Source organism: Stigmatopora nigra, chromosome 17, assembly GCF_051989575.1.
Source record: "Stigmatopora nigra isolate UIUO_SnigA chromosome 17, RoL_Snig_1.1, whole genome shotgun sequence".
In the NCBI taxonomy this organism is placed as follows: domain Eukaryota; kingdom Metazoa; phylum Chordata; class Actinopteri; order Syngnathiformes; family Syngnathidae; genus Stigmatopora; species Stigmatopora nigra.
In genome coordinates, this window is record NC_135524.1 from 9,612,389 (window position 1) to 9,638,693 (window position 26,305).

General features: G+C 40.4%; 1 protein-coding gene across 1 annotated transcript; it reads right to left on the bottom strand.

The window, feature by feature from the left end:
• Positions 1-7,665: 7,665 nt before the first annotated feature.
• On the bottom strand, positions 7,666-25,949 carry LOC144210538 (putative cytochrome P450 120). Its single transcript, XM_077737254.1, has 12 exons — positions 25,316-25,949; positions 23,928-24,005; positions 23,676-23,760; positions 23,335-23,370; positions 22,057-22,196; positions 21,742-21,865; positions 21,504-21,648; positions 20,056-20,166; positions 16,243-16,370; positions 11,950-12,037; positions 9,875-10,032; positions 7,666-9,619 (listed from the first exon to the last, which is right to left on the bottom strand). Exons 1-12 carry the CDS (start codon positions 25,506-25,508, stop codon positions 9,574-9,576), a joined length of 1,332 nt encoding a protein of 443 aa, XP_077593380.1. The 5' UTR covers positions 25,509-25,949; the 3' UTR covers positions 7,666-9,573.
• Between the last annotated feature and the right edge of the window lie 356 nt (positions 25,950-26,305).

Genomic DNA, 26,305 nt, shown 5'->3' on the forward strand with positions numbered 1-26,305 from the left:
ATTTTCAAAGCACTAAGAAAATGCAAGGCAGTGTAAGTGTGATTACCCATACACTCTCCCTGAAATCCTGTTTATGCAGCCCAATTGGATTTTGATTTACCTTGAATAGAATATTAACTGGATGCGTAGTTTACTGTGACGGAATATATCGTGTGAGGGATGACGAAGAGGAAGGGGGAAGATTGTATCTTCTATTAATAAAAATAAAAAACTCACAACACCATCCCAAACAACAGGCCGTGCAGATGGGATGGCGTAGCTGCCGTAGCAACAAGGGAGAGGCCAAGGGAGGGTGGAGACAACAGGGAGCCACATTAACGCCGATTGGTCCGTGGTAGACTGTGCTGATGTCGTCCCTGCCTCTGCCCTTCCCCGTTCGTCCGTTTATTTGTCCCCTGGCATCACTTGCCAGCACACGTACGGTCACCCTTGTTAAATATTTCCTTCACCCCTGCATGTCTCAGTGTACTACTACACGAGCATGTCGCTCTGTGTCATGGGACAGCTTTGACGAAACGGCTTCGGCCTCTACAAACTATGGCCGGCGGGCCAATTCCGGCCACTGCCCAATTTTTATTGGCCTGCAGCAAATGATAAAAATATTTTTAAATACGCACAAGAATCTTAAAATTCAGACTACTCTGTTGCACCTGTCATCTTTAACACTGAATGAAGCTAGTCACTTAAACAGTAAGTCTCCATTAGCTGAGGAGTCAAAACCTGACGTGTCAACAAATGTAGAAAACTCTTCATTCTCACTAGGGTCGCGGGGGGTGCTAGAGCCAATCCCTGCCAACCACGGGCAGCAGGCAAGGGAGACACTGAATTGGTTACCAGCCAATCACAGGGCGCAATAAAACCAGACAACAGCTCACGCTGAGAATCACACCACCACCGAGTGGGAATCGAATCCAGACTTCCCGCCCCTGGATCAGTCAGGTGGAAGAATCACTGCACCATCGGGTGGCAGTAAAAAATTTGCAAAATGTCATCGTTTTGTTTTCCCACAAGCATGACAAAATAACATCAGAAGAAGGCCATTCATATTCTAGATCTCTACATCTACTGTCTTCGGGCTTCAGCCTATTTCATAAAAACAAATGTGAACGTGTATATCTTTTGTTATGTAAGCGTTGCATAATCCCCCATATTGTTCCACAGGCACCTGCCCACATCTTACAAGCCGGCACCATACTCAACTCGAGTTCTGCACCTAGGAAGACCTAAACAAGACTTATCTTGTACTTGCACTCAAACTCCATCGGCTGCTAACCACTTTAGTCACTTTTGTACTTATATTACCCACTTATGTTATCACTTATTCATGTTGACTACTTATCTATGTAGACTACTTATCTATGTTGACTACTTATCTATGTTGACTACTTATCTATGTTGACCACTTATCTATGTTGACCACTTATCTATTTTGACCACTTATCTATGTTGACGACTTATCTGTTGACTACTTATCTATGTTGACTACTTATCTATGTTGACTACCTATCTATGTTGACTACTTATCTATGTTGACTACTTATCTATGTTGACTACTTATCTATGTTGACTACTTATCTATGTTGACTACTTATCTATGTTGACTACTTATCTATGTTGACTACTTATCTATGTTGACTACTTATCTATGTTGACTACTTATCTATGTTGACTACTTATCTATGTTGACTACTTATCTATGTTGACTACTTATCTATGTTGACTACTTATCTATGTTGACTAATCTATGTTGACTACTCATCTATGTTGACTACTTATCTATGTTGACTACATATGTATTTTGACTACTTATCTATGTTGACTACATATGTATTTTGACTACTTATCTATGTTGACTATTTATTGTGTTGACTACTTATTGTGTTGACTACTCATCTATGTTGACTACTCATCTATGTTGACTACTCATCTATGTTGACTCCTCATCTATGTTGACTACTCATCTATGTTGACTACTCATCTATGTTGACTACTCATCTATGTTGACTACTCATCTATGTTGACTACTCATCTATATTGACTACTACTCATTTATTATGTTAATTTATTTTTGTAAATGTAGGGCTTTTGAGGCTCGAGGGTTTGGAAGATGAATAAATGAAGGAATTAATTAATTAATAATCTTCTAATGTCACAAAAGTGTTCAAATTTGATCTTAATAACTAAATTGCCACTCAAAAATTACATTGAAATGGAAGAGAAAATTGGTGTGCACGATGTCTCCTCAGAAGAGGGACAAGTGAGGGCAACAGGGAAATGTGAGTCGAAATGGAACTCACAATAATGTATGAAAGCAGTAGACGTCACTATCCTGTGTGCTCAGTGCAATGTGACTACTAAATTGAAAATAGTAATGAAATAGTAGAATACACACTTAAAAGTAAACTGTGTTTAGTCTTTATGGGATGTGAGTCACCTCCCAAAAATAAACACTAATTTTCCTTCTCTGCATATTTGCCACCTCCACTAACAATTGACCTCAAAGTTAATGGCGAGTGCAGAATATATTTTTAATTACACTTTGCTGATCTTGGAGAGGCATTTTTATAACTCTAAAATGAAAATGAGTGTTAATAACAGTACAATTTAATATGATTTTTCAATCAGTTGGTGTTGAACTAACTTATTGTTTCACATGAGTGCCTCTAAAAAGTCTTCTACCAATATAACCTTAGAAAAGTGGCAAAATCATAACAAACCGACAAAAAAGCAGTAACAGGGTAAAAAGTATAATACTGCGATTGATTGGCTTGGCACCGATTCAGTGTGTCCCCCGCCTCTGGCCCGGAGTCAGCTGGGATAGGCTCCAGCATCTCTTGCGACCCTAATGAGGATAAAACGGTTTAGAAAATGAGATGAGACAAGTACAATGAGATTTAAAGCTTCACCACGAAGTGCACAAATATATAATTAATAAATAATAAATCCATTAATATGTAGAATCTACTGTATATAAAGCAGAGTAAACTTATATTTTCAGTTTTGTCAATACCATAATGTTAAAATGATCTTATTAGATAATCTATTAAGTATTGAATCATAAAACCAAAGCTTATTCTCACAAGGGTTGTGGGCGACGCTGGATCCTATCCCATCTAACTATGAGTTCGAGGTGGGCAAAACCCTGAATTGATGACCAGCCAATCGTATGACACAAGGATTCACGCTCACACTCATACCTAGGGGTAATTTTTTAGTGTTTCAGTGTTCAACCAGCCTATTTTGCATGTTTTAAGGATGAGGGAAGAAAACAGAGTAGCCCAAGAGAACAGGCAAATTCTGGGAGAACATGCACTCTCCACACAAAGAGGACCTACCTGGGAACAAACCCTCGACCCCAGAACTGTGAGGCCGACGCACTAACCACTCGCTTACCAGCCCACCTGCAGTATGTGTGCAGTGTATATACAGAAAATCTGCTTTATTCACTAATCCCTTAAACCAGTGATTAAACCTTGAGTAGGTCTGAAATTTCAGCAACTTCAGTTGTTTACACCAACAAAACTATATTTTGAGTAAGAGAACAAGTAGCAGTGAGAGCAAAGAAGACAGGTACATGACGTGTTGCAAGAGTACAAGAGAGAGAGAGAGCAGGGGTGAGAGGGCAAATCGAGTAGCGGAAATGAACAAGAGTCAAAGCGAGGACAGATCCATATTTTCTGTGTGTTGTCGCCAACGACCTGTCATCTGCATGTATTCATATGAAATAAGACGTCCAATAAAGCTAATTAAGAACAGTCTTTTGACCTGTCGATCAAAGAGACAGTACACGGCAGTGTGTCGAGCGCCATGAAGTAAATGGGAATGTAAACTGGTATCTTGTGCCGCCTCATGGTGTTGTGGTTCACTCGCCTGACTTTGGTACGGGCAGGCTCGGGCTCAATTCCCACTGGTGGCGGTATTTTTGGAATGTGGATGGTCGTTTGTCTCTCTGTTTGACCTATAACTGACTGGCGACCAAGGTGTTGTCTACATTTCGCCCTAAGACAGCTGGGTTAGGCTCTAACAACCCACGCAGCCCTTTCGAAAATGGGCGGAAAATTGGCTCAGCTCCTTCGTTTTCACCACGACAGACCACTGCAGAGTCCGCATCAAGACAGAACCTGTACCGATCTGCCTGTTGATCTAGCTTTCCATTCTTCCCTCACTCGTGAACAAGACCCCAAGATACTTAAACTCCTCGCTCCCGGAGAGAGCATGCCACGTTTTTCCGACTGAGGACCATGGTCTCAGATTTGGAGGTGCTGATTCATATCCCGACCACACACTCATTCCTGTGATAGCTGGAGAACATGGCTTGATGAAACCAATAGAACCACATCATCTGCAAAAAGCAGGGATGGAATACTGAAGCCACTAAACCGGACCCTCTCCGCTGCGCCTAGAAATTCTGTCCATAAAAGTTATGATCACAATCGGTGACATATGGTAGCCCTGGCGGAGTCCTAGCATAGAGGGAACCAACCCCACGCAATTTTGACTGTAAGAGGAAATAGTGCAATATTCAGTGGTGTAAATAGACTTATTTTAGGTCTTCAGCACCCCTAACATTTTTGCCCACCAAATCCTTTCTTGATTTACAAAATATATATCTATCTAATCAGATAAATATGATTTTTTTCAAAAAGTATTGCGCTAGAATATTCATTCATTCATTTTCCATTTTTTAAATTCTCATTAGGGTCGCAAGGGGAGCTGGAGCCTATCAGAGCTGACTCCAGGCCAGAGGCAGGGGTCACCTTGAATCAGTTGACAGTCGATCGCAGAGCTCAAGGAGACGGACAACCATGCACACTAACACCCATAAATTGGGACAATTTAGAGTGTCCAATCAGCCTACCATACATGTTTTTGAAAAGTGGGAGGAAAGCGGAGTACCCGTAGGAAACCCAGGCAGTCCCAAGGAGATCATGCAAACTCCACATAGGTGGACCGACCTGGATTTAAACCCAGGATCCCAGGGCTGTGAGGCCGACACGCTAACTACTTACCCGCCGGCTGCTTTTGCTTCAAACACAATATATTCAGAAGTTGTGGGCAAGTAATTACTGAGTACTGGTTTGTTTGATTTTTTTTTTTTTTGGATGGTTAATGTCTTCTACATCAATTACCATCCTTTGCTCCTCCAAAGGAGCTCTGTCCTTTCTGTCTTCAAAACCTACTGACGCTCGTGGCAACGTTTTTGGCAAATTTAATCCGAGATACACAAAAATTACCACGTGCACACAGACGTGTATGTGACTAACAAGTTTGATGTCATGCTGACCTTGTTTTTTTTTATTCCTTAGAGAGAGAGAAAAGGAACGACGATGAAGTGTATGAGAGGACCAACAAGGCATGAGTGAGAGCTGCTTGGGGCCTGGTGGAAAGAGCACAGAGCAGTAACAGGAGGAAGCAGAATGTTTTTGTTAATGAGACACCGTCACATTTAACTTATTGGATTTCCTTTGTGTAGTGTGTCGCTATAATTAGAAATACGGCCTTGCTTCCTTGTACCTTCTTTATCCCGACGACAACACGTAAGTCTTCATGTCTGACCACAATCTCCACATCCTCAAATGCTTCTCAAAGTTATCGTGAAATGTACTGGAACATTCGTCTTTCTTACACACTTCCTGCTTACACATCACGCGTCGATGTAAAATTAAGACGACGGGGGATTCCTAGCAAATCTTATCAAATATAAACCTCGTCTCAAATGACATGCCATCTGTAGTTTTAAATGTAGCCGGAATGAAAAGAGACAAGGGCCATTCCACATTAGGATCCTTGATTACCTATTAATACTGTTCTTCATCACCTTTTGTATATAAACAGTCTGTGATCCCCTTGTCTTGTCCCAGAGTGTCTTTGCCTCTCAGCCTTTGTAAGAAACCTAACTTTGTTTGCCTCTTTGATTCTGTGTTATACTTTTTGTCCTGCCCATTTGGCCTTTATCCTCTTTGGAGTGAGTCTGTGAGGTTTTTTTCTACTTGGAGTGAGTTTTTTTCTTAATCGTCCTTGTTTCTCCGCCTCAGAATGAGGGCCTGCAAATAAAGATATTCTTTTTAGGATATAAGATACTCTGGGTCTGACTCCTGCCCCGAGTCCAGTCCTGACATCCGGCCATTTACTTTAAGGACTACACCTCATTACACCTGCCATTGGCAGAATGCACTTTGAACTGGTTTTACACCAGTAAAATATTGTCGTAAATAGATCACTCCTTTTTCAACTAAAGCGGTGACTGCTAAAGAGAGTCGTTCTGTGCACTGCACTGTTATGGTTGTATCCTAGTTTGCAAGGCAAGTAATAAATAATACAACAGAACAGTATCATCTATAATATATGTGCCCCACACTTTGTGTATATTGGTAAGAACTTCTTGTTCACATGACTTACTCCGAGAGCCCTTCATTAATGCGGGGAAGATAAACTAGAACAGGACCCAGAAGATCACAGACCGTCAAATTTGAATTTATAGCAAATCAGCTTGTGTAAATGTGTTTATCATGTTCTTCAAAATGTTGGGGTAATTCCTTCACTTATTTATTTTCAACACCACTTATCCTCATCAGCCTATTCCAGCTTGGGGCCAAAGGCGGACTATATACCCTAAACTGGTCACAATCAGTCGTAGGGCCTGCATAAAGACAATCATTCGCACTCCCAATCACTCCACCACCAATTAGTAATTAATTCTAAGTTATCTGCACTCAAGTCAGGCAAAAGAACCACTGCTCTATTGGTGTCCTTCTCAAAGAATAGGCTGCGATGCCAGGACCGGGCTTTAATGCTTTAAAATCTAAAGAGCTACAATGCAAAATACTCAAAACTCATTCTCAGTCTTAATTTAAAAAGGGTACTAATGTTTATTGTAGTTGGTGTTATTTGCTTAAGGGAAGGATGTTTAGAAACATGAGTATATATAATTAGTCTGAATATTTTCAACATTATATCAATCCACTGTTTGCATTTTAATTACATTAGATACACGACCTATCTGTAAAACATTTTGGGATATTATAATTTGATGTGTAGTATGAAGGAATAATCACACTTATTTTTAGCTTGTAAATGAATGAAGGTGAGAAGCCAGTTTGACCGTGAATGTCACAAACGGAGCATAGTCGACCCAGTACAGCAGTTGCAGAAGAGTGTTTGAGAAATGTGATAATTAAACACAACTTCATGACACCTCAGTGATTAACAATGTTTCCTTCCTCCCTGTTGGTGGACACGCAAACACATTTGATAGTGAGTAAGCAGTACAGGCTGTGTGAGGAGATTTCATTTGGGGACTAAATTCTGCATTCTAGTTTCCGTTGATATACTATGTATTATGGAAAACAACAAAAAGGGACTTGACAACAAGTGTTGGTTTGAGGAAGATGAATGAATAATTAGCATTGTTGAAATTGGATAAAAGTACAATTTTTGTCTCAGTATATTTCCAAAGCATCGGATGGCGACTCAGTATTGGCAGAACCACATAATCATGTGACTCTGACTTGATTCGACTCCAACAATGGGCCATGCATACTGAATACTCACTATTTTGAGTGGTGATTATGTGCACTTTTAATAAGTTCACAGTTAGGCGATATAGACAAAAGCTAACTAAGAATCTTGTAAGTGTGATAAAAAATAACTAGTTGACTTCTCAATGTGTTAAAGGCGGGAAGGAGCGTTCCATGCAATAACTTGCTTTTTTCATTAAAATGGCTCACTGGCTTTTTTGTGCCATGTGCAAGTGTCCTACCAGTTGAGCTCCACGTTTATATCAGGGCATGTATCATAGAATGCGTATTTGCAACAAACTACATAGCCCTCAGATTGCTTAAAATAGCCATATAAATAAATCCCTTTTAAAAATCACACCACTGCACAAAAGTAAATGTTATGCTGACCAGGTACTTTACTTTAAGCAATGTACAAAACATTGAAGACAAAAATAACTACAGTATTCCATGAATATCACGGATAATAGAGAACAGAAATGGCCACGATAATCGAAAAACTGTGAAGTAGAATCACCTCAAACATTACTACCATACTACATGTTTTCGTACCTATACAAGAATACAAGTACACAAGTTGTACACAAGAGTGAGGATAGGAGGAAAGAAAAGTGTGTCCCACTTTTGAGTTCCAGCGTGAATTTTGACATTTTATGAACATATGTGATTTGGATACTTAATATAAAATACTGCAATAGAGTGAAGCCACGACTGTTGAAGCCACGAAGTGGTGCAGGATGACAGTATCACTTCAATGTGTGAGCTGACTTGCGACCAGTCAAGCTGGGATAGGCTCCAGCAACCCCTGCAACCCTTAGGAGGATGCGCGCTATGGAAGATGAATGCAATGTGTTATTCAATGAATGTGTAAATTACCGATTGTGTGCAGACAATTGAAAACTTGAGCTGCTGCTTGCTGTACAATAAGTTCCCCTATGTTGCTATGTTATATGCACGTGGCAGTTGAATATGACTTGTGATCTTTTTTGTTCACCACATTCTTTGCTGAAGTATGTTGATTGTATTGCTCACAAGGTGTAAAGACGCAAACACACATGTTCAAAATCCAAAAGAATATCACATGGCTTGAGCTCAAATAGTGAGCCATGACATTGACTTTATTTTTATCAGTCCTTCTCAAAATTTTAAAGTCTTGACACCAAGGAGTTTTTTAACCACCTCGGCGACTTCAACCCCAGAGACAGGCACCGATCGGGATCGCCCCCACGATAGGCAACGATCGGTAGGGGCATTCTTCCCAATCACTCCCTTCCAGGTCTCACTGTCACTGTGGTTTGTTCTCATCAACTTTTTTCAGGTGATGCTGGTGGATGAATCCCACTACTCTTGCAGCACAAAATTATTCATGGGACTCTGGATATCAATCTTAATATTTCAAATAAACTGTGAAACCGACGCTCTAACCACTTGCCCACCGCATGTAATATTTCAGCTGAAAATTGTTGGGTTTTATATATAAAATAATTTCCATGGCTGTCATTTCATTTTGTACAAGGTATATTTTACATGACAATTATTTGCATCATGAGCTTACTAAGCTACCATTCATTTTTCACTGATGGATTTTCTGCTTGTATTTGTATCTCAATCGTAACAGAAGACATAGAATATTTGAATGATAACCAGAAGACAAACAACTACAGTTTTCAAATAGAAATTATTGATACATTTTATAATCACTCTTTAAAGTAAATTTAAAAACCATGACCGATAAAATTTGAGCAATGAAAATGCTTTATTCCTAACTAACTATTTTCTAATTCAATATGATAATGTATAAGCTGCCTAAAGAATAGCTCTCATGTAAGAGATGATTCATGAAGAAAAACAAATCTGCCAAATGAACCGCCAAGACGTTCAGTTGTCAAGTGAACCCCTAAAAAAAACGGGTTGGGGTATGAGTGTAAAAGAAAGAAAGCCTACTAAGAGGATGCAAGCCAGTGTCAGTATGACGGAGTGTTGCTAAGCAGCGCTGGTTGCTAGGTGGTGAGGCGTGGAGAAAAAGGAGGGACAATTTTGCAGAAAACCTGAGGGTTTACCTCAATGTGTGCTTCTCTTCTGATTCAATTAAAACTCTTCTGCTAAGGAAAGAAACAACAATTTATGTTCAAGGCTCTAGTGACCATCACATGGAGGAAACTATAGTTGTGTTGATCTTTTTAACCTTATTTAGAAATAATTTTACAATCTACTAGTTTTGTGTACTGAGGAGGATGACATTGATGCCACATAGGTTGTCTTGCCAATGGGCAGCAGCGGAAATATCTTTGGGTTTGCTTCCGTCGTCTATTGTGCACTGTGCTTTTTATTAATTGTTTGTTTCCCTTCCTTTATACCTGGGGTTGCTCCCATCGGTTTCGGCAGGATCGATTTCCATGAAGCAGACGGTCAGGGGGTTGGCCGGCCTTGACACGGGCAGCCATTTGTATTCCAGATTTTGTGAGGGTGGGTCCAGACACCAGTCATAGTGTTTTAAAAGATATATGCATGCTTCCTGTACCAAAACACATCACAACATATTCCATTTATTTACGTGCTACATAGTACATCTATGGTGTCAAAACTAAAGTGCCTTTCAACCTCTTTTTAGCAGTGCTTTTACTCAATGGGTTTCATTTTTCCCCACTGACGTCAATATTTAGCATCATTCATTCAGTAAATAAGACGTCACCATGTAGCTCTCCGTCCACGTCACAGGAAGCCCCTTACGTTTGCTGTTGTCATTGCACATGCTGATATGAAAGCTTCTCTTCTCGATTGGCTCAAATCTAACCACGCGGCCAACACGCCGTAATCTCCAGACATACGTAGTTGGCCCACCAGCCTCTGATTTATGAATGAAGATGATCCAGATAGAGGGGGGAGGGGAAGGAGGAAAACGCCGGGGAAAGACAGATGAAGTGGGCGGAAGGACTGATGGAAGATCAGAACGAGGGAGGGGGAGGTGAGGGAAGGCGATGAGTCACATGTATGACCTAAATCCCGGCGGTCTACTTTTAATACTGGTCACGCCCTCTTGCGCGTGTGTAGGGAGTCTGTCTATTTAATAGCTATAAACCCATGAATAGCATTGAGTGGCAAACACAATAAATGGCTGTGATATTTCATGTGGGTTGTTACTCATCCGGTAATAATAAATTTGATACTGAAGCTTCAAAAGCATGATTAAAATCCCTAGGGTTCTCGGTTGAACAATGACTTAAAATATGCTAGTGTTATTCTCCCTCTATACTTCCCAGGGTAATCATTTCAAATCAAAGGCAATGATTCTTTTTGCCATTTTTTATGCTTGTCTTTTTAACCAGGATTCTATATCCTAATGGTGCCAATACTGCAAAAAGGCAATCAGCCAATATTTTCATATGCTTAGATAGAAAGCATGGCCGGTCGAGTTGCCGAAAGACGTTTAGCCGACTGACGTCTGGCGAGGGCCATCTCGCCGAGGGGGCATCTGGCCCAACGTAGAGTTAGCCAACCGGATAGTGAGCCGAAGGACGTTGGATACTGGAGCTTTTAAGACAATCGAACCAACCCCAGGGGAGTCATTTCCCCGTTAAAAACATCCATAGAAGCACCATAATACACTAAAAGGGCTTTAAATCCAGCCTAAAACAGCTTTAAATGAATAAATGATAACAAATACTGCAGGTAAAAATGGCTAAACATGCTTCTTGGTCATTCTTCTTCTAGGGTGAAATATTGCTTCCTCTACAGCCACACAATTCAGGAGGAATAAAAAATAATGAATCAACATTAAGATGGATTTACACCGTAGATACGGCCGTGAAAATGGCATGACGATAGGAAGTCGACAGCTATATTTTTACAAGAAAAGAAACTACGGTCGTCTTGTTCCTTGTGCACCAAAAAATCTTTACTGTAGTTAAATGTTGTTTTAATTTTTGTTCATTCAAATGGAAAGTGATTCCCAATATATAGCAATGTGTATTACAATACTTAGCCTTTGCCCTATTGGCAATGTCATAATACAATTTCAGGGCAATACCCTCCTAATGAATGCTGTAGTCGAGTGTGAGCAAATATCACTTTGCTCTACAGGGTACTCAAAAGTCCCACCATCCTGTTTTTCTTGTTTTGGCCTCGTTTACTGTATACAGTATATCCATTTGCACACGTTGCGATATCTCATGAGAATTGTGATTGTGGCTTTGGTGATTGCTGCCTTTGAAATTGGTTAATGATTTCAAGTGGAAGTTCTACACCTGGGAATCGAGGTTTGCTCTTCGATATTGTTTACACACAACCACAACAAATTTCCATTAAATCAATAAGTCACGACTGTTTTGAGATCAGTGTCATAATTAAATATAATTGTGTTTTTCATCAAGTTATGTTAAAAAAAAGTATTGTATTCAAATATGATGGTGGTGCATTTTTAATTCTTTCTCACCTTAAGGAAGATGTCTGTAAGTTTCATACCGATGCAGTTTCGAGAGCCACTGCCAAAGGAACAAAGGAAGTGCTTGTGGTCAGCATTCCTATGGAAAAAAAAACATTTAAATGTTTGCTGACTAAGGCAAAATATGTGTAGAGAGGGCTAAAGGACAAACAATTAAATAGTTTTCTAGGCGAGTGTCCACATCCAGCTGCGTCATGCTGTGAGATCAACAGAATTATTAGATTCTAAGACGTACTGTGTAACACATGCTACTACCACATTAAGACTGGTACATAAAGAACCAGTACATTTCTCATTAACAGTCTATTTTGGCTTTACATATGTCAGCCAAGCGGCCCGGCGGGTTGAGTGGTTAGCACGTCAGTCTCACAGCTCTGGGATCTAGGGTTCAAATTTAGATCGGTCCACCTGTGTGGAGTTTTCATGTTCCCTCGGGCCTGCGTGGTTTTTTTTCGGGTACTCTCACATTCCAAAGACATCCATGGTAGGCTTTTTGGACACTCTAAATTGTCCCTAGGTACGGGTGTGAGTGCAAATGGTTGTCCATCTGCCTGTGCCCTGCGATCGGCTGGCCACCGATTCACGGTTATTCGCACCTCTGGCCCGAAGTCAGCTGGAATAGGCTCCTCCCCACTCCCGCGACCTTAGTGAGGATAAAGCGGTTCCGAAAATAAATGAGTGAATGAATTTGTTAGCCAGGGAACCAATTCAGGCCGCGCATAGCTAGGTAGTCCAGTATCTCCTGCAACCCTTCTGAGGATAAGAGGCACAGAAAATCAATATGTCAGCCATCTTTTTGTTGTGGTTTTGATGTAATCCTAAATGCCATGTCCTTGTTTTGAGCCATAATAAAAATGACACTGAATGAGAACCGTCAGATAATACAATTCTAAATACTAATGGGTCCTATATATGGGTATAGGTAGAGGTATAGGTATTTGAATATGTATGTGTGTGTGTGTGTATATATATATATATATATATATATATATATATATATATATATATATATATATATATATATATATATATATATATATATATATATATATATATATATATATATATATATATATATATATATATATATATATATATATATATATATATATATATATATATATATATATATATATATATATATATATATATATATATAATAAAACTTTATACAATAACTTGACTTTTTAAAAAAGGAATGGTAATAGGGATAACAACAATATCTTGATGCAGAGCACCTACCCATCTCGATCAATACTAATGTATCCTGAAATCTGAGCTCTGATTAATGGAAAACAGGAAGCATTAGCAAGTACTGTGTAAGTGTACGTGTGTAGGCATGTGTGACAGTGTGTCAGACCTTATGAGAGTTCTTGCCTCCCTCAATAATAGCTTAAAGCACAAGAAGACTGATTGTGAAAAATCAGGATATGTAGCAGAAAATTCTGAAGAAATCCAACATAATCAATCAAACATTTAGTACATAAGTGTGGAGAGATGTATATTCCATTCTAAATCTTAACATTAAAACTCCTTTAGTGCCATGAAGGTGGATAGACGCAGTACAAGTATAAGACGAGTTACCATTTAATGAAAAAATACAATGCTTGGGGCGATGCCATTGTCACTTTTTCCCCTCATGAGCTACTATTACAAACAACCAACACAAATGATCTAGAGCATGGCAGCAGACAAAAAAGGCCAAGCTGAGTGATTAACACTGCCCAGAAGATCATTGGCTGCTCTCACTGGAAGACATTGCCAGTCCTCGCTACATCAGCAGAGCCAGGAACATTGTCGGGGACCCATACCACCCTGGTCATAACCTGCTCCAGCTGCTGCCCTCTGGCAGACGCTACAGGTTTCACAAAGTACGGAAAAATAGGCTTAAAGATAGTTTTTTTCCACATAATATATAATCCAGTGCGCTTTATATATGGACCAATTAATCAGTCGATAGGACAACTACGACAAGCAGCCCCCGACTCTACTATTTTCCCAAAATATATCATTAGAAAAAAATAAGTAAAAAGATGCATTTTACACACACATGCACACGCCCCCAAACAAACACAGAAAGAGATAGGGAAATCCCGAAAGCAAGCGTGAGGTCGCCAATTTCCATGAGAGCTCTATTCTTTTTTTTTTTTTTTTTCGTGGAAGAAGCTGTTACTCAATCTATTTGGTCTGACAAGGAATTGAGCCAAACATTTTTGTTTTGATGAATTGGTATGCTACATATAAAATGTAATAATGTACATATTAGTATTGCCCAAATATAAAAGGGATGAGACCAGATATTCACATTTAGTATGGGACCATTACATGGTGGTTTTTTTTTTATTGATGAGGAAAATCCAAAATTTATATAGGATATTTTACAGTTTATCCAGTTTTCATTACGAGCTGAGCTGTGCTCACAAAGGGGGAAAAACAGGATTGGCCTAGAGTCTAGGCCAATCCTGGGACAGAATGCAGAAAAATGAGTCTAGGCCCTAGACTCATTTTTCTGCATTCTGTCCCATTCCACAAGGAATTTTTGGAGAGAAAATGGCTTTCCCCCCCCACCCCGTGAACACATAATGAAACACATAAACACACTGGGACATCCCCGAATGGTAGACACAACATCAGGTGACTTTCTACCATAGTGGCAGGCACAGCAAAGACACGTTCGTAGCTTTTGTATCTTTGCTGAATGAAAGCGTATGAATGAAAATATCCAGGTGAATGGTAGCAGTGAATGAATGGAAGCTCTGTAGACTGAGAATGAAAAATAGTAAACCAACCTGATCTGGTTAAAAGGGATGCTGCTTTCCCTCTGTATGAAGTGTATTATTGAGCAGTAATCTAATTTGTCTTTCTACACAGCTGACGACTGGCTCAGATTGTGGGCTCAGGGGGTGTTAACCTACAGTTGTGGTCAAAAGTTTACATACACTTGTGAAGAACATAATGTCATGGCTCTCGAGTTTCCAGTTATTTCTACAAATCTGATTTTTCTCGGATAGAGTGATTGGAACAGATACTTCTTTGTCACAAAAAACATTATTGAAGTTTGGTTCTTTTATGACTTTATTATGGGTGAACAGAAAAAAAGTGATCAAATCTGCTGGGTCAAAAATATACAAACAGCATCACGAATTAGCAATTTTGGTGACATAGAAAGCTACCAAAAGCGCCTAATTGAAGTGAAAATGGCTAAGGGACATGTTACCAAATATTAGCGCTGCTGTATGTATATTTTTGACCCAGCAGATTTGATCACTTTTTCTGTTAACCCACAATAAAGTCATAATGAACCAAACTTCATGAATGTTTTTTGTGACAAAGAAGTATCTGTTCCAATCACTCTATCAGAGAAAAATCTGAGTTGTAGAAATAACTGGTAACTCAAAAGAGCCATGACATTATGTTCTTCATAAGTGTATGTAAACTTTTGACCACAACTGTATCTGCATCCGGTCCAAAGGAAACAATGTCATTTGACTTTCAAATAGACCGTTTAGAGTCAGTTCAGGACATTAAACATTGAAAAACAACAAAGGTTATTTTTGAATACTATCACAGGGTTTAGAACATTATTTTTTCATGTCAATAGACAAAAGCCTTTATTATCATTATACAACAACTGCATATAACGAAATTAGTGTTGCTACTCCACTAAGTGAGTGTTTCCCAATACAAACATAAATTATAGTAGCTGTCCAATGTTATATCGGCAATGCAAATGACTGACATTTTAGTTATCTTTTCTAGTGTGGCATATTAGAAACACATAATGCTTTGACCCACTTTCATTTACCGCACCCTGAAAGTTGCCTTGAAATTTTTGGGGAATTTGACAATTTCTCGAGTTTTTAAATTTCATTCACAGACATCAAAATAAATGTTGTTCATCTGTTTAGTTTTTCTTTATTTTGAAATTAATGACCGTATTGGCATTTTCTTGCGTTGTGACGTCACGGCGCACACACGGGCGCCATTTTGTCGTGACGTCATCATGTCACAGCACTGCCAAATTGCAGTTTTTTTGCAAGTCATGTTTTTTTGCAAGTCATGTTTTTATGCGCATGTAAGCCGTACCTTCAATTTAGTCATCATCTTTTGGTCTGACAAAAGCAGCTTATATGCTAATAAATACGGTACTTAAGCTTATTTATTAAACACGGCACAGATCTTAAGTATTTCCGGTTAAATTGATTTCCTGCATGTGAGTTTCATCAATACGCTTACTGATAAACTTGAATATATGGCATATTAGACAAAAACTGTGATACTGACCTTCCGCTCCATCTCTCTGGCAAAAAGTTGTCAGGCTTCTCGAACACCTGCGGGTCCCTATGGACAGCGTGACTGATATAGATGGTGCCATAACCCTTTGGGACATGAAAGCCTGCAAGGGTAGTGTCCTGCACACAAACGCACAATCACACTAAAAGGATTAGTACCATTCCGTGTACGTTTTGCAACATTTTGTGTTCATAAAATGCAGTCGGACCCAGTAGGCAATTGGCGTCGGCCTCACAGTTCTAGGGTCGAGGGTTTTATCCCAGGTGGGCAATCACTCTATAGAGTTTTCCCAGGCTTCCTCCTATTTCCCAAAAACATGCAGGGTCGGCTGGTTGAGCACTCTAATTGGCCCTAGGTATGGGTGTGTGACAGGTGGCCATAGTTAGCTGGGATAGCCTCCAGCACCCCTCGCAACCATTGTGAAGATGAGCAGTCTGGAAAAAGAATGAAGGAAAAATTTCGGCCCATTTTTATTACATTGGTAAAAAAAATGATTTCAGGATTGTCTTTAACACTTTTAGTGCCGTAGTCATCCTTTGGCTGATCCGATTTCCTCCTAAATACAAAAAAAAAAAAAAAACATGTCTGCTAGGCTGGATACTTTAAATAGTGTCGATCTATTAGTCATTGGTTGTTTGTCATTGAGCCGAGCCATGCAATTGGCTGGCAACCAACTTAGGGTGTACCTCATCTACTGCCCACGGTTGGATGATATAGGTCCCAGAGCCCCCGCAACACTCGTGAGACCTTTTTTCGCACAGGGCTGCTGAGAAAAGAGTCACCTTGAGGCAAAACGTCCATTCAACCAGTCTCTTGGACTCCAAACACAAGATTTCACTGTATCCATTAGTCACATCACTGATGGACTTCTACCCAACATTATCACTGTTCCTTTTTCTTTTAGCGCCAAAGTCATTTCTAACCTGACCTCTGTTTGCTGTAGTGAAAAATCTGATACAAACCATTCTTTCTTCTTCTCAATGTGACATGACTGTCGATTTGTATTTCATTTAGTTTCATTTAACATACACACATAACCACACACATACTGAAGTTTGCAAAAACTGTCGTATATTTTAGTTCCACTTGATGGTGCTTCTATTTTTTGCACGTTACCAGGAACACTGTTTGTCACTTAGTCACTCACACCCACACATGGCACAAAGCTCATCATTATGCTCCTTATACATTTGTTTAGGGGTTTATGAGACAGTTTTCCTAAGTGTTGAGAGAGAAAGAGAGAGGTCCACTCATCCAACAAAGGATATTTTAAATTTTATGAAATGAAAAGCACAGCTGAAAATATTTGAAATGTTTTGAATTTTGCTAAATTCAAATTATGAAATGGTACATGCAGGTTAAGAGAGTCGGTTTTATGCTGCGCACAAATGAAATCCAATCTTCATTAGTTTGTACAAGTGCCTCCCCTTTCCAGAATGATAGAAAAACATTTACGTCACGAGTCCGCGTTCCACAGAGGTCGGCACCAATCAAAGTGTACTGAATCATTTCCTAGAAGTGACAAATGACTTTCCGCTTGACTTCATGTCACCACGAGTGCACATAACCCCCAGCGGCAACCTCTCCGACTTCCGTCCGGGGGAGCGGAATGGATCGATCACACAGCCGGATCGATGCCTCGGATTGGACTGTTGCGTAAACATGCTTGATGAGGTCGCCAAAATCAAAATAAATTTGGTGCGTGCACAGGAGATGACTTGGAGTGACATGGAATATCTTCAAAGTCATTATTCTGCTGACGCTCATGTGAAGAGTCCATGTAAACTTAATAATAGTTCAATTAATTCTATATGTAAGTGACCATTTAAAATGACATTGTAATTGATATTGATGTGTTTTTGTGTTTATATTTTCATATGAATAAAGGTTTTTAGTCATGTACTAGTATTACAAGTATACAAGTATTTCAGTAAGAGTGGCAAGTAAGGGGATGACTAGGGACCACTAAAAGTTTCCATTCATTGTTTTCATGAGTTGAAGAGTTGAAAAAGGGGCCACTCAAACAATATATTTATTTACTATAAAATGAAATAATAATAATTTCATCTCATTTTCTGAACCACTTCATCCTCACTAGGGTCACGGGGGGTGCTGGAGCCTATCCCAGCTGACTTCAGGCCAGAGGCGAGGGACACCCTGAATTGGTGGCCAGCCAATTGCAGGGCACAAGGTGACAAACAACCGTTCATGCTCACACTTATACCAAAGGGCGATTTAGAGTGTCCAATCAGCCTACTATGCATGTTTTAGAAATTTGGGAGGAAACCGGAGTACCCGGAGAAAACTGCCACAAGCTCGGAGAGAATATGCTAACTCCACACAGGTGGACAGACCTGGATTTGAACCGAGTACCCCTACTCCATTCTGCCGGGCCACCGTAGTAATAATAATAATAATTTATCACTTAAATAAAACAATTCACAGTCAGTTTATGAGTGAAATTGACTCTATATGGCAGTGGAGGTTGAATGGTTTCGAAACCAACTATTTTTTGGGAGGTCTCGTTGGTCACCGACATTTACAGCATTAGGTTGCCATCTACAGGAAAATAGTTCACCATACATACAGTACACCTTTTCTTCGCAATACCCTTCATTGCTTCGGCTTGCTTTGGAGCCATTATGTTTCCCTTAATTCTGCACTGAGTAAAGCAAAAAAAACATGGGAAAAGTGCAACCAGTGTTCATACAAATCGAAAAAGAGACAAGGCAAGGAAGACAGTCCGCTGAAATGATGAGCAGCCTTTAGCGGCCTGGCCACCTGGCTGTCTCGTATTCTCGGATCTCAAGATTTGTCTCGTATCTCAAAGTAAATATTTGCTCGGAATTTTACTTGTATCTCAAATTCCTTGTATGTCAGGCACTTGTATGTCAAAGTATTACTGTACAGTTTACCTTGAGATACAAGCTTAATTCGTTGTGGGAGTGAGCTCGTATGTCGATATTCTCGTAACTCGAACGAACGTTTCCCATACAAACGAACAAACAAACAAATTAATTTGATCCATCCCTCTGAAAAAACACCAAAAACCGGCTGTTGGATTGGATTTTATCGTAGTTTTTGATACAAAATGCGTTTTTAGTAGTATGGTAAAGACTACCGTAGTAAACTATAGAAGATTCGTAGTATTTTTCAGGTCTTATATTCCATATCTTAAAATGTTCCCCTTTTCAAACAATACACGTGATTATTTGAAAATGAGCTTTAGGCCTGCTTTCTAACATAAACTAAACACAAGCTTGAACAGAGTATATTTGTTTATCCTGTTCAAACAGTCACCACGTGACCAAAGATGACACGCACAAATTTGCGATGTTTGACCTGGACACACTTGCCATATAACCACTTCACAAAAAAAGTCAAACAGGAGACACCTATTTTCCCCAACAAAATACGTTAGAATAAGGCTCGCCCGGTGAAGCGGTGGTTAGCGTGTCAGACCCAGAGTTTTGAGGATTCGATCCCAGGTGGATCCTCACTGTCTGGCGTTTGCATGTTCCTCCGTGCTTGTAAGGGTTATCTCCGGGTAATACGGTTTCCTCCCCACATTCCAAAAACATGCATGGTAGATTGGGTGATCACTTGAAATTGCCACAAGGTATGAGAGTGTGTGAATTGTTGTCTGTCTCCTTGTGCCCTGTGATTAGCTAACGACCAATCGCCCTCTTGGTGTGCATAGTTGGCTGGGATAGGCTACAGTATCCCCTACGACCGTTGTGAGGATAGACAGTTTAGAAAATGAATGAATGTGAGAATGAGAATTACTATATGTGTGATTCTGACCTGTTCTGCTATCCTGCGGCCACCAATGAAAGGAGGCCAGAGTCTTTGAACTTCCAGCAAGACACTTTCCAGATAATCACCGTCCACAATAGCTCGTCTTCGACTTTCCTCCTGAAAGAGTTTCAATACCTGTTTGTATTCGGAAAAAGAACCTTAAAAATAAGTCTTAATATTTGTTATACATTTTTGGGTGTAAAAACGGAAAACAGCGGACACAAGGGAGGGTGGGTGCAGAAACGTAAGTTGTTATTAACAAAAAAAGATAAAGCCTGACAAACTTCCTCCCTTAGATGTTAGACAGCTTGACATTTGACTGTTCAATGTAAACATGATTTTTGTCAAACCCAACTATAGAAACGTATGCAGAAGAAGCACTATCTTTTTGAAGGAGTCTTACCATTGGCATGGCAAGACAAGCTCTGAGACTGCAGGCTCAAACAACCCGATTACCTACAACGAATTAAAAGGGCTGCCACAAGTATCAGGCTTCAGTCAGCCAAAACGGCCGCTCATTGCCAAACAAAATGTCAATTCGACATGTAAGATATGATGCAATATGAATTAGATCATTCGTTAAACACCACAAATATTTTTATTTGTTGAACATAAGCCACTTGGCGGGCCGGTGGAGTGAGTGGTTAGCGTGTCGGCCTCGCAGCTCTGGGGTCCTGGGTTCAAATTCAGATCATGTCCACCAGTATGGAGTTTGCATGTTCTACCCTGGTCTAAGTGGGCTTCCTCTGGGTACTGAGGTTTCCTCCCACATTCCAAAAACATGCAAGGTAGTCTGATTGGACACTCTAAATTGCCCCTAGTTATGGGTGTGAGTGTGCATGGTTGTCCGTCTCCTTATGCCCTAAGATCGCCTGTGGCCCGGAGTCAGCTGGGATATGTTCCAGAACCCTCTGTGACCCTAATGAGGATAAAGCTGTTCCGAAAATGAGATGAGATGAGACATGGGCCACTTGCTGGTGCAGTGGTTTTTCCACCTGACTTTGATACGGATAGTCTGGGTTCAATTGCCACTCGATGGTGGTGTGACCTGCAATTGGCTGGCAACCAATATGGGGTGTCCCCCACCTGCTGCCTATCTTTGGCTGTGATAGGTTCCAGCACCTCCACGGCCTTTGTGTGGATAAGCAGAGAGGAAGATGAACGTATGAGTTGGATCTGGACATTCTTGTTTTGCATTTGCTTTTACATTTTGTGGTCTTGCATGGGTTTTCTCCAGATACTCTGGTTTCCTCCCACATCCCAAAAAATGCAGAGTAGGCTGGATGAACTGTCTAAATTGTCCCTGGGTGTAAGTGTGAGCGTGACTGTCCATCTCCTTGTGCTCTGCAATTGGCTGGCCACCAATTCAGGTTGTCCCCTGCCTGGTGCCCATAGTGGGCTGACACCCTTATGAGAATAAGTGGCATGGAAAATATTTTTTTAGGTCAGTATACCTGTTCTTTCCCACTTAGAGCCACGGTGAATGACGTGAGTAATGATGCCAGAGCTTTGGGGATGAGGGCTGAAATGAAGAGCAAGAGATGACGGGATGCACATGTGGAACTAGGCAGTGGTAGAGACCTCAATGAGCCCACAAAACTGGAGACAGAGAGGTGAAAGCAGCCATGACGAGTAACATCTTTCAAGTAAAAAAATACTTTTTTTTTAGAAAGTTCGGCATGTCCAACATACCCTTCTTCATCATTCACCAGTTTGTCATTGATAATTTCCCTCAGCTGGTCTCTAGCTTCCAAGGCCAAAGAAAATCCAGATGACCACAAAGGAACTTTCACATTGACCGGAGCAGAGATGAGACCTTGGGAAGCAAATATCTTGTGAGTAAGTGCATGCTAAACAGGCTGTCAATGCCATGGGAATGATTCAAAATTTACAAACATGTATACACAGTTATTACAAATATGGCTTAAATTAAGCAAGATCAATGTTATGCATCCATATCAATACATATTTTAGTGTTGTGAACAAACTTGGTATTCTTGTCCTTACCATGCCAGTGCTGAGTGCAAAGCTGTGTGATTTTCCTGAAAAGTTCTGGCTGCTTGTTCGCATGCACATTAAGAAAAAGCCCCAAAACCAACTCTGTACCAAGATTCTTAAATGTGCTGTACACGCACTGTGTTTGCTCACTAAAAAACAAAAGTAATGCGTGTCAGTTGTAACATTCTTTTTGCTCAACAAGAAATGTTTTTTCTTCTACCATCTCAAAATTAAAAACCTCAATTATCTATAAAACTTAGAAACATGACAATATCTCATTTCATCTCACTTTCTAAACCGCTTTATCCTCATTAGGGTCACGGGGGGTGCTGGAGCCAATCCCAGCTGTCTCCGAGCCAAAGATATCCTGAATTGGTGACCAGATGATCGCAGGGCACAAGCAGACGGACAACCATGCACAATCACACCCATACCTAGCGGCAATTTAGAGTATCCAATCAGCCTATCATGCATATTTTTGGAATTTGGGAGGAAACTAGAGTACCTGGAGGAAAACCACCAAAGCCCGGGAGAACATGCAAACTCCACACAGGTGGACTAACCTGGACTTGAACCCCGGACCCCAGGGCCGCCCCCCGCCAATACATTGTTTATTTTTTTAAATGCTCCAAAATTTAAATGGAATTACAGAGAATGACCAAAAAGAGACCCAGGAATACACCCAAATCTGCAGGAAGTAAACCTAAATGCTCAAAAATTGAGCGTAAGACACCAAATGCTCCAAAACAAAATGTCCTATGATTATTTTGCAATACTTCTATATTACTAAAATGGCAAGGAATACAAACCCTTACACACCTCACACAGGGCTTGTCCTTTTATTCTAACATTCATTCATTTTCTGAACCTCTTATCCTCACAAGTGTTGCAGCAGCCTATTCCAGCTGACTTCAGTCACAAGGCAGGGGACACCCTAAATTGGTGCCCAGCCAATCACAAGGCACGAGGAGACAGACAACGATTCCCGCTCACACTCATACCTAGGGGCAATTTAGAATGTTCAACCAGTCTAATTTGCATGTTTTTGGAATTTGGGAGAGGACCACAGGACCCAGAGAAGGACGCAAGCCGGGTGAGCACATGCAAAGGCCCGCCCACTCTTTCGCCGGACTGCCACTCACCATTTTAATGCTTTAATTATTTTGTCTCTCCACAAGCAGTAAACATTGAACATTTAAAAAAAATAAAAACCTGTGCCATTTTTAAGTGAGATTATTTTATCCAGTGTTTTATTGTGTACTTTATCAAACAATAAATGTGTCGTACCTGTGGGCGAGATCCTTGAGACAGTGTTCACATATGCTGCGAAAGAAACGTGGGGAAAAGTCTTAAATAATGGAAATGCTCAGGTACACTTGTATATAAAATGTGTATTATTTATAAGATGGCGAATGGATAATGACAATAAAATTAGTATTGTTAAGGTGTTTTAGTTCTGTCACTTTATTTTTAAAAAGGAAGTGTTATGGTTGCAAAATTAGTTCTCCATTCACTTGCTTAATTCATTGACATTGTAACAGACACCTCTTATATTTCGTAATAGAATGTTAAATTGCATGACATACTCCAAATAAGTTACTTGTGTGTAGCAATGCTACTCCACCTACCTGCTGATGTAATCCCTTGAGGATTCTAACCAATTTCCTGTGAACAAGCTGGTAAAAGACAAACGCAGAAGACACGCCGCCTCGCCTGAAGGATAGAAATATGTATATGTTCATTGGATTTATCAAGCTACTTTTGTTCAACTACATTGGTGAAACAATATCATAAAGTCATGGAATTACAATATTGATGAAAACTCGGTATATAAGAATATATGTTAATTGTTGTGTGAGAGTGCATGTGACATTTTTTACCATTGGTGGTAACAAGTGTGTCACCATACATATTGGTCATCAGATCCGTCGGGTCTTTCAGAAATACATTGGATTTCTCTGAAACAAACCAGATTTTTTTGGAGGAAATTGTTTTGCTTCTGTTTGCTCACTAGACCTCTTTTAGGGGGTCTTAAGCACCCCCTAAAAAAACCTTAAGGCCCCCAAAACAAGTTAAAAACACTTTACACTGTTGTTTTGCCTCAATACAAGAAGTATTCATCATATAACTTCTCATCTCTCATTTTCTCATCTCATCTCGTTTTCTGAACCGCTTTATCCTCACTAGGGTCGCTGGAGCCTATCCCAGCTGACTTCGGTCCAGAGGCGGGGGACAGCCTAAATTGGTGGCCAGCCAATCACAGGGCACTAGGTGAAAAATAACCATTCACGCTCACACTCATACTTAGGGACAATTTAGAGCAGACATGGGCAAACTACGGCCCGCGGGCCACATACGGCCCGTTAGGCTTTTTAATCCGACTCACTGACGTTGTCCAAATAATGTTTTTTTGTTTGTTTTTTCCAAGATGGCGCCGTCACGCGGGAGCTAGTGGCAGTAGCTCTGTCCACACTTATTTGTTTTTCGTGTTTTACAGCCCTTCTATCTTTTTTTAATTACTTTTTAATACTTCTTAATACATTCCTTTTTACTCTACTTTGTACTTTATACTTTTTACTTTAATGATGACTGATGAGTATGTAAATACTCTAGTCCTTTTTTTCTGTTTCATATGTACTGTTAACGGATGCAGTTTTTTTACATGTATCGTATCTTGTGCTGACCCGGCCCATCTGTCAAATGTTTAAAGTCAATGTGGCCCACGGGCCGAAAAGTTTGCCCACCCCTGATTTAGAGTGTCCACTCAGCCTACCATGCATGACTTTGGAATGAGCAAGGAAACCGGAGTACCCATAGAAAACCCACGCAGGTCCGGGGAGAACATGCAAACTCCCCACTAGTGGACCGATCTGGATTTGAATCCAGGTCTCCAACTGTGAGGCTGACACGCTAACCACTCATCAACAAGGCCACCCGTCATATAACTTGCATTTGCTTATTTTTGACATTAACATATTCAGTGTTAACCAAATTCAAGAGTAACATCATCCCCACCCCCGCATAACCCCTTTGGCACCATCACGAGTCTCTCACATGAGAGATGGCCCTCATTACTTAGTAGTTATAATACGATTACTACAACTTTTTCACCTGTGAACTTGAAATTAGGATACGTGGAGGAGACAAAGTCTATACGGACGCGTCTAATTTCATGTACATTGTATCCGATTGTAATACATATTTAATCAATTTCTAAATTAGCTCTACAGTCTGGTATTAAATTACAAGGCAAGTGCGAGCTACGTACCGCACAGCAGCTCTTTCATGCCCTGCGCCGAACACACGAAGGCGGTCGGTCGGTTCATCAACCGACTTTGAAACACCCTGCTGCCATGCTTCTCCATCTTCTCCCGGCAGAAGAGCACCGGGTCCCGGTAAAAGTCCAGCGACTTGTCCCCAAACACCGACGCACCTATGTTGCCTGGTAATTTTGACATCATGCAGACAAGTGACGGGATCTCTGGACTCTTTCGCCCAGGTGTTTATTTGCTGCTCAGTCCTCACGCTCGAACTGGCGACACGAAACTTCAACACGCTCAGTTTTCACGGAAATGACAAATGACTCTATTTAATCTAATAGTAAGAATGGTCCTCTTGACAAGTCTGTTGAATGCAACACCGTTGTACGCAGATGGTGCATTCAAGTGCTTTCGGTAAATTAGCCAAGCAGTCAATGACGTAGTTTTTACAACCACTTCCGCAGTGTACTTTTTTTCGCTTCACAAACAACGGTGTTTCACCTCATTTTCTGAACCGCTTTATCCTCACTAGGATTGCGGAAGTGCTGGAGATCCAAGATGACAAGGGGTGAGAGACACCCTGAATAGATGGTCAGCCAAGCGCGGGGCACTAGAAGACAAGCCACCACTCACGCCCACACTCACACCAACGGACAATTTTTAGAGTGTCCCCTCAGCCTACCATGCTTGACTTTGGAATGAGGGAGGAAGCCAGAGTCCCTGAACAAAACCCACGTAGGCCCGGGCAGAAAATGCATACTCTACACAGGTGGACTTTGCCTGCATTTGAACCCAGATACCCCACTGTGAGGCTGACACGTTAAAGCAATGGTGTAAGAACTGTAATACTATCGTACTAATGAAGTTTTTCTCACAAATATAAAGCTTGTTTTTAAGAATATTTTTGGACAAAATATTATTTTATTATTGAGGCAAGTCCTTGCATGAAAAAAATGTTTCACCGGAAAAAGACCAAAATAAGTGAAAATAATTTCAGA

Excerpts from the sequence above, each read along its gene's own strand:
- LOC144210538 (XM_077737254.1), bottom strand. The coding sequence starts at position 25,508 with ATGATGTCAAAATTACCAGGCAACATAGGTGCGTCGGTGTTTGGGGAC. Across the intron at positions 23,761-23,927 it reads CACACTTGTTACCACCAATG|GCGAGGCGGCGTGTCTTCTG; the intron begins GTAAAAAATGTC and ends TCTATCCTTCAG. Across the intron at positions 16,371-20,055 it reads GCCGCAGGATAGCAGAACAG|GACACTACCCTTGCAGGCTT; the intron begins GTCAGAATCACA and ends GTTTGTGTGCAG.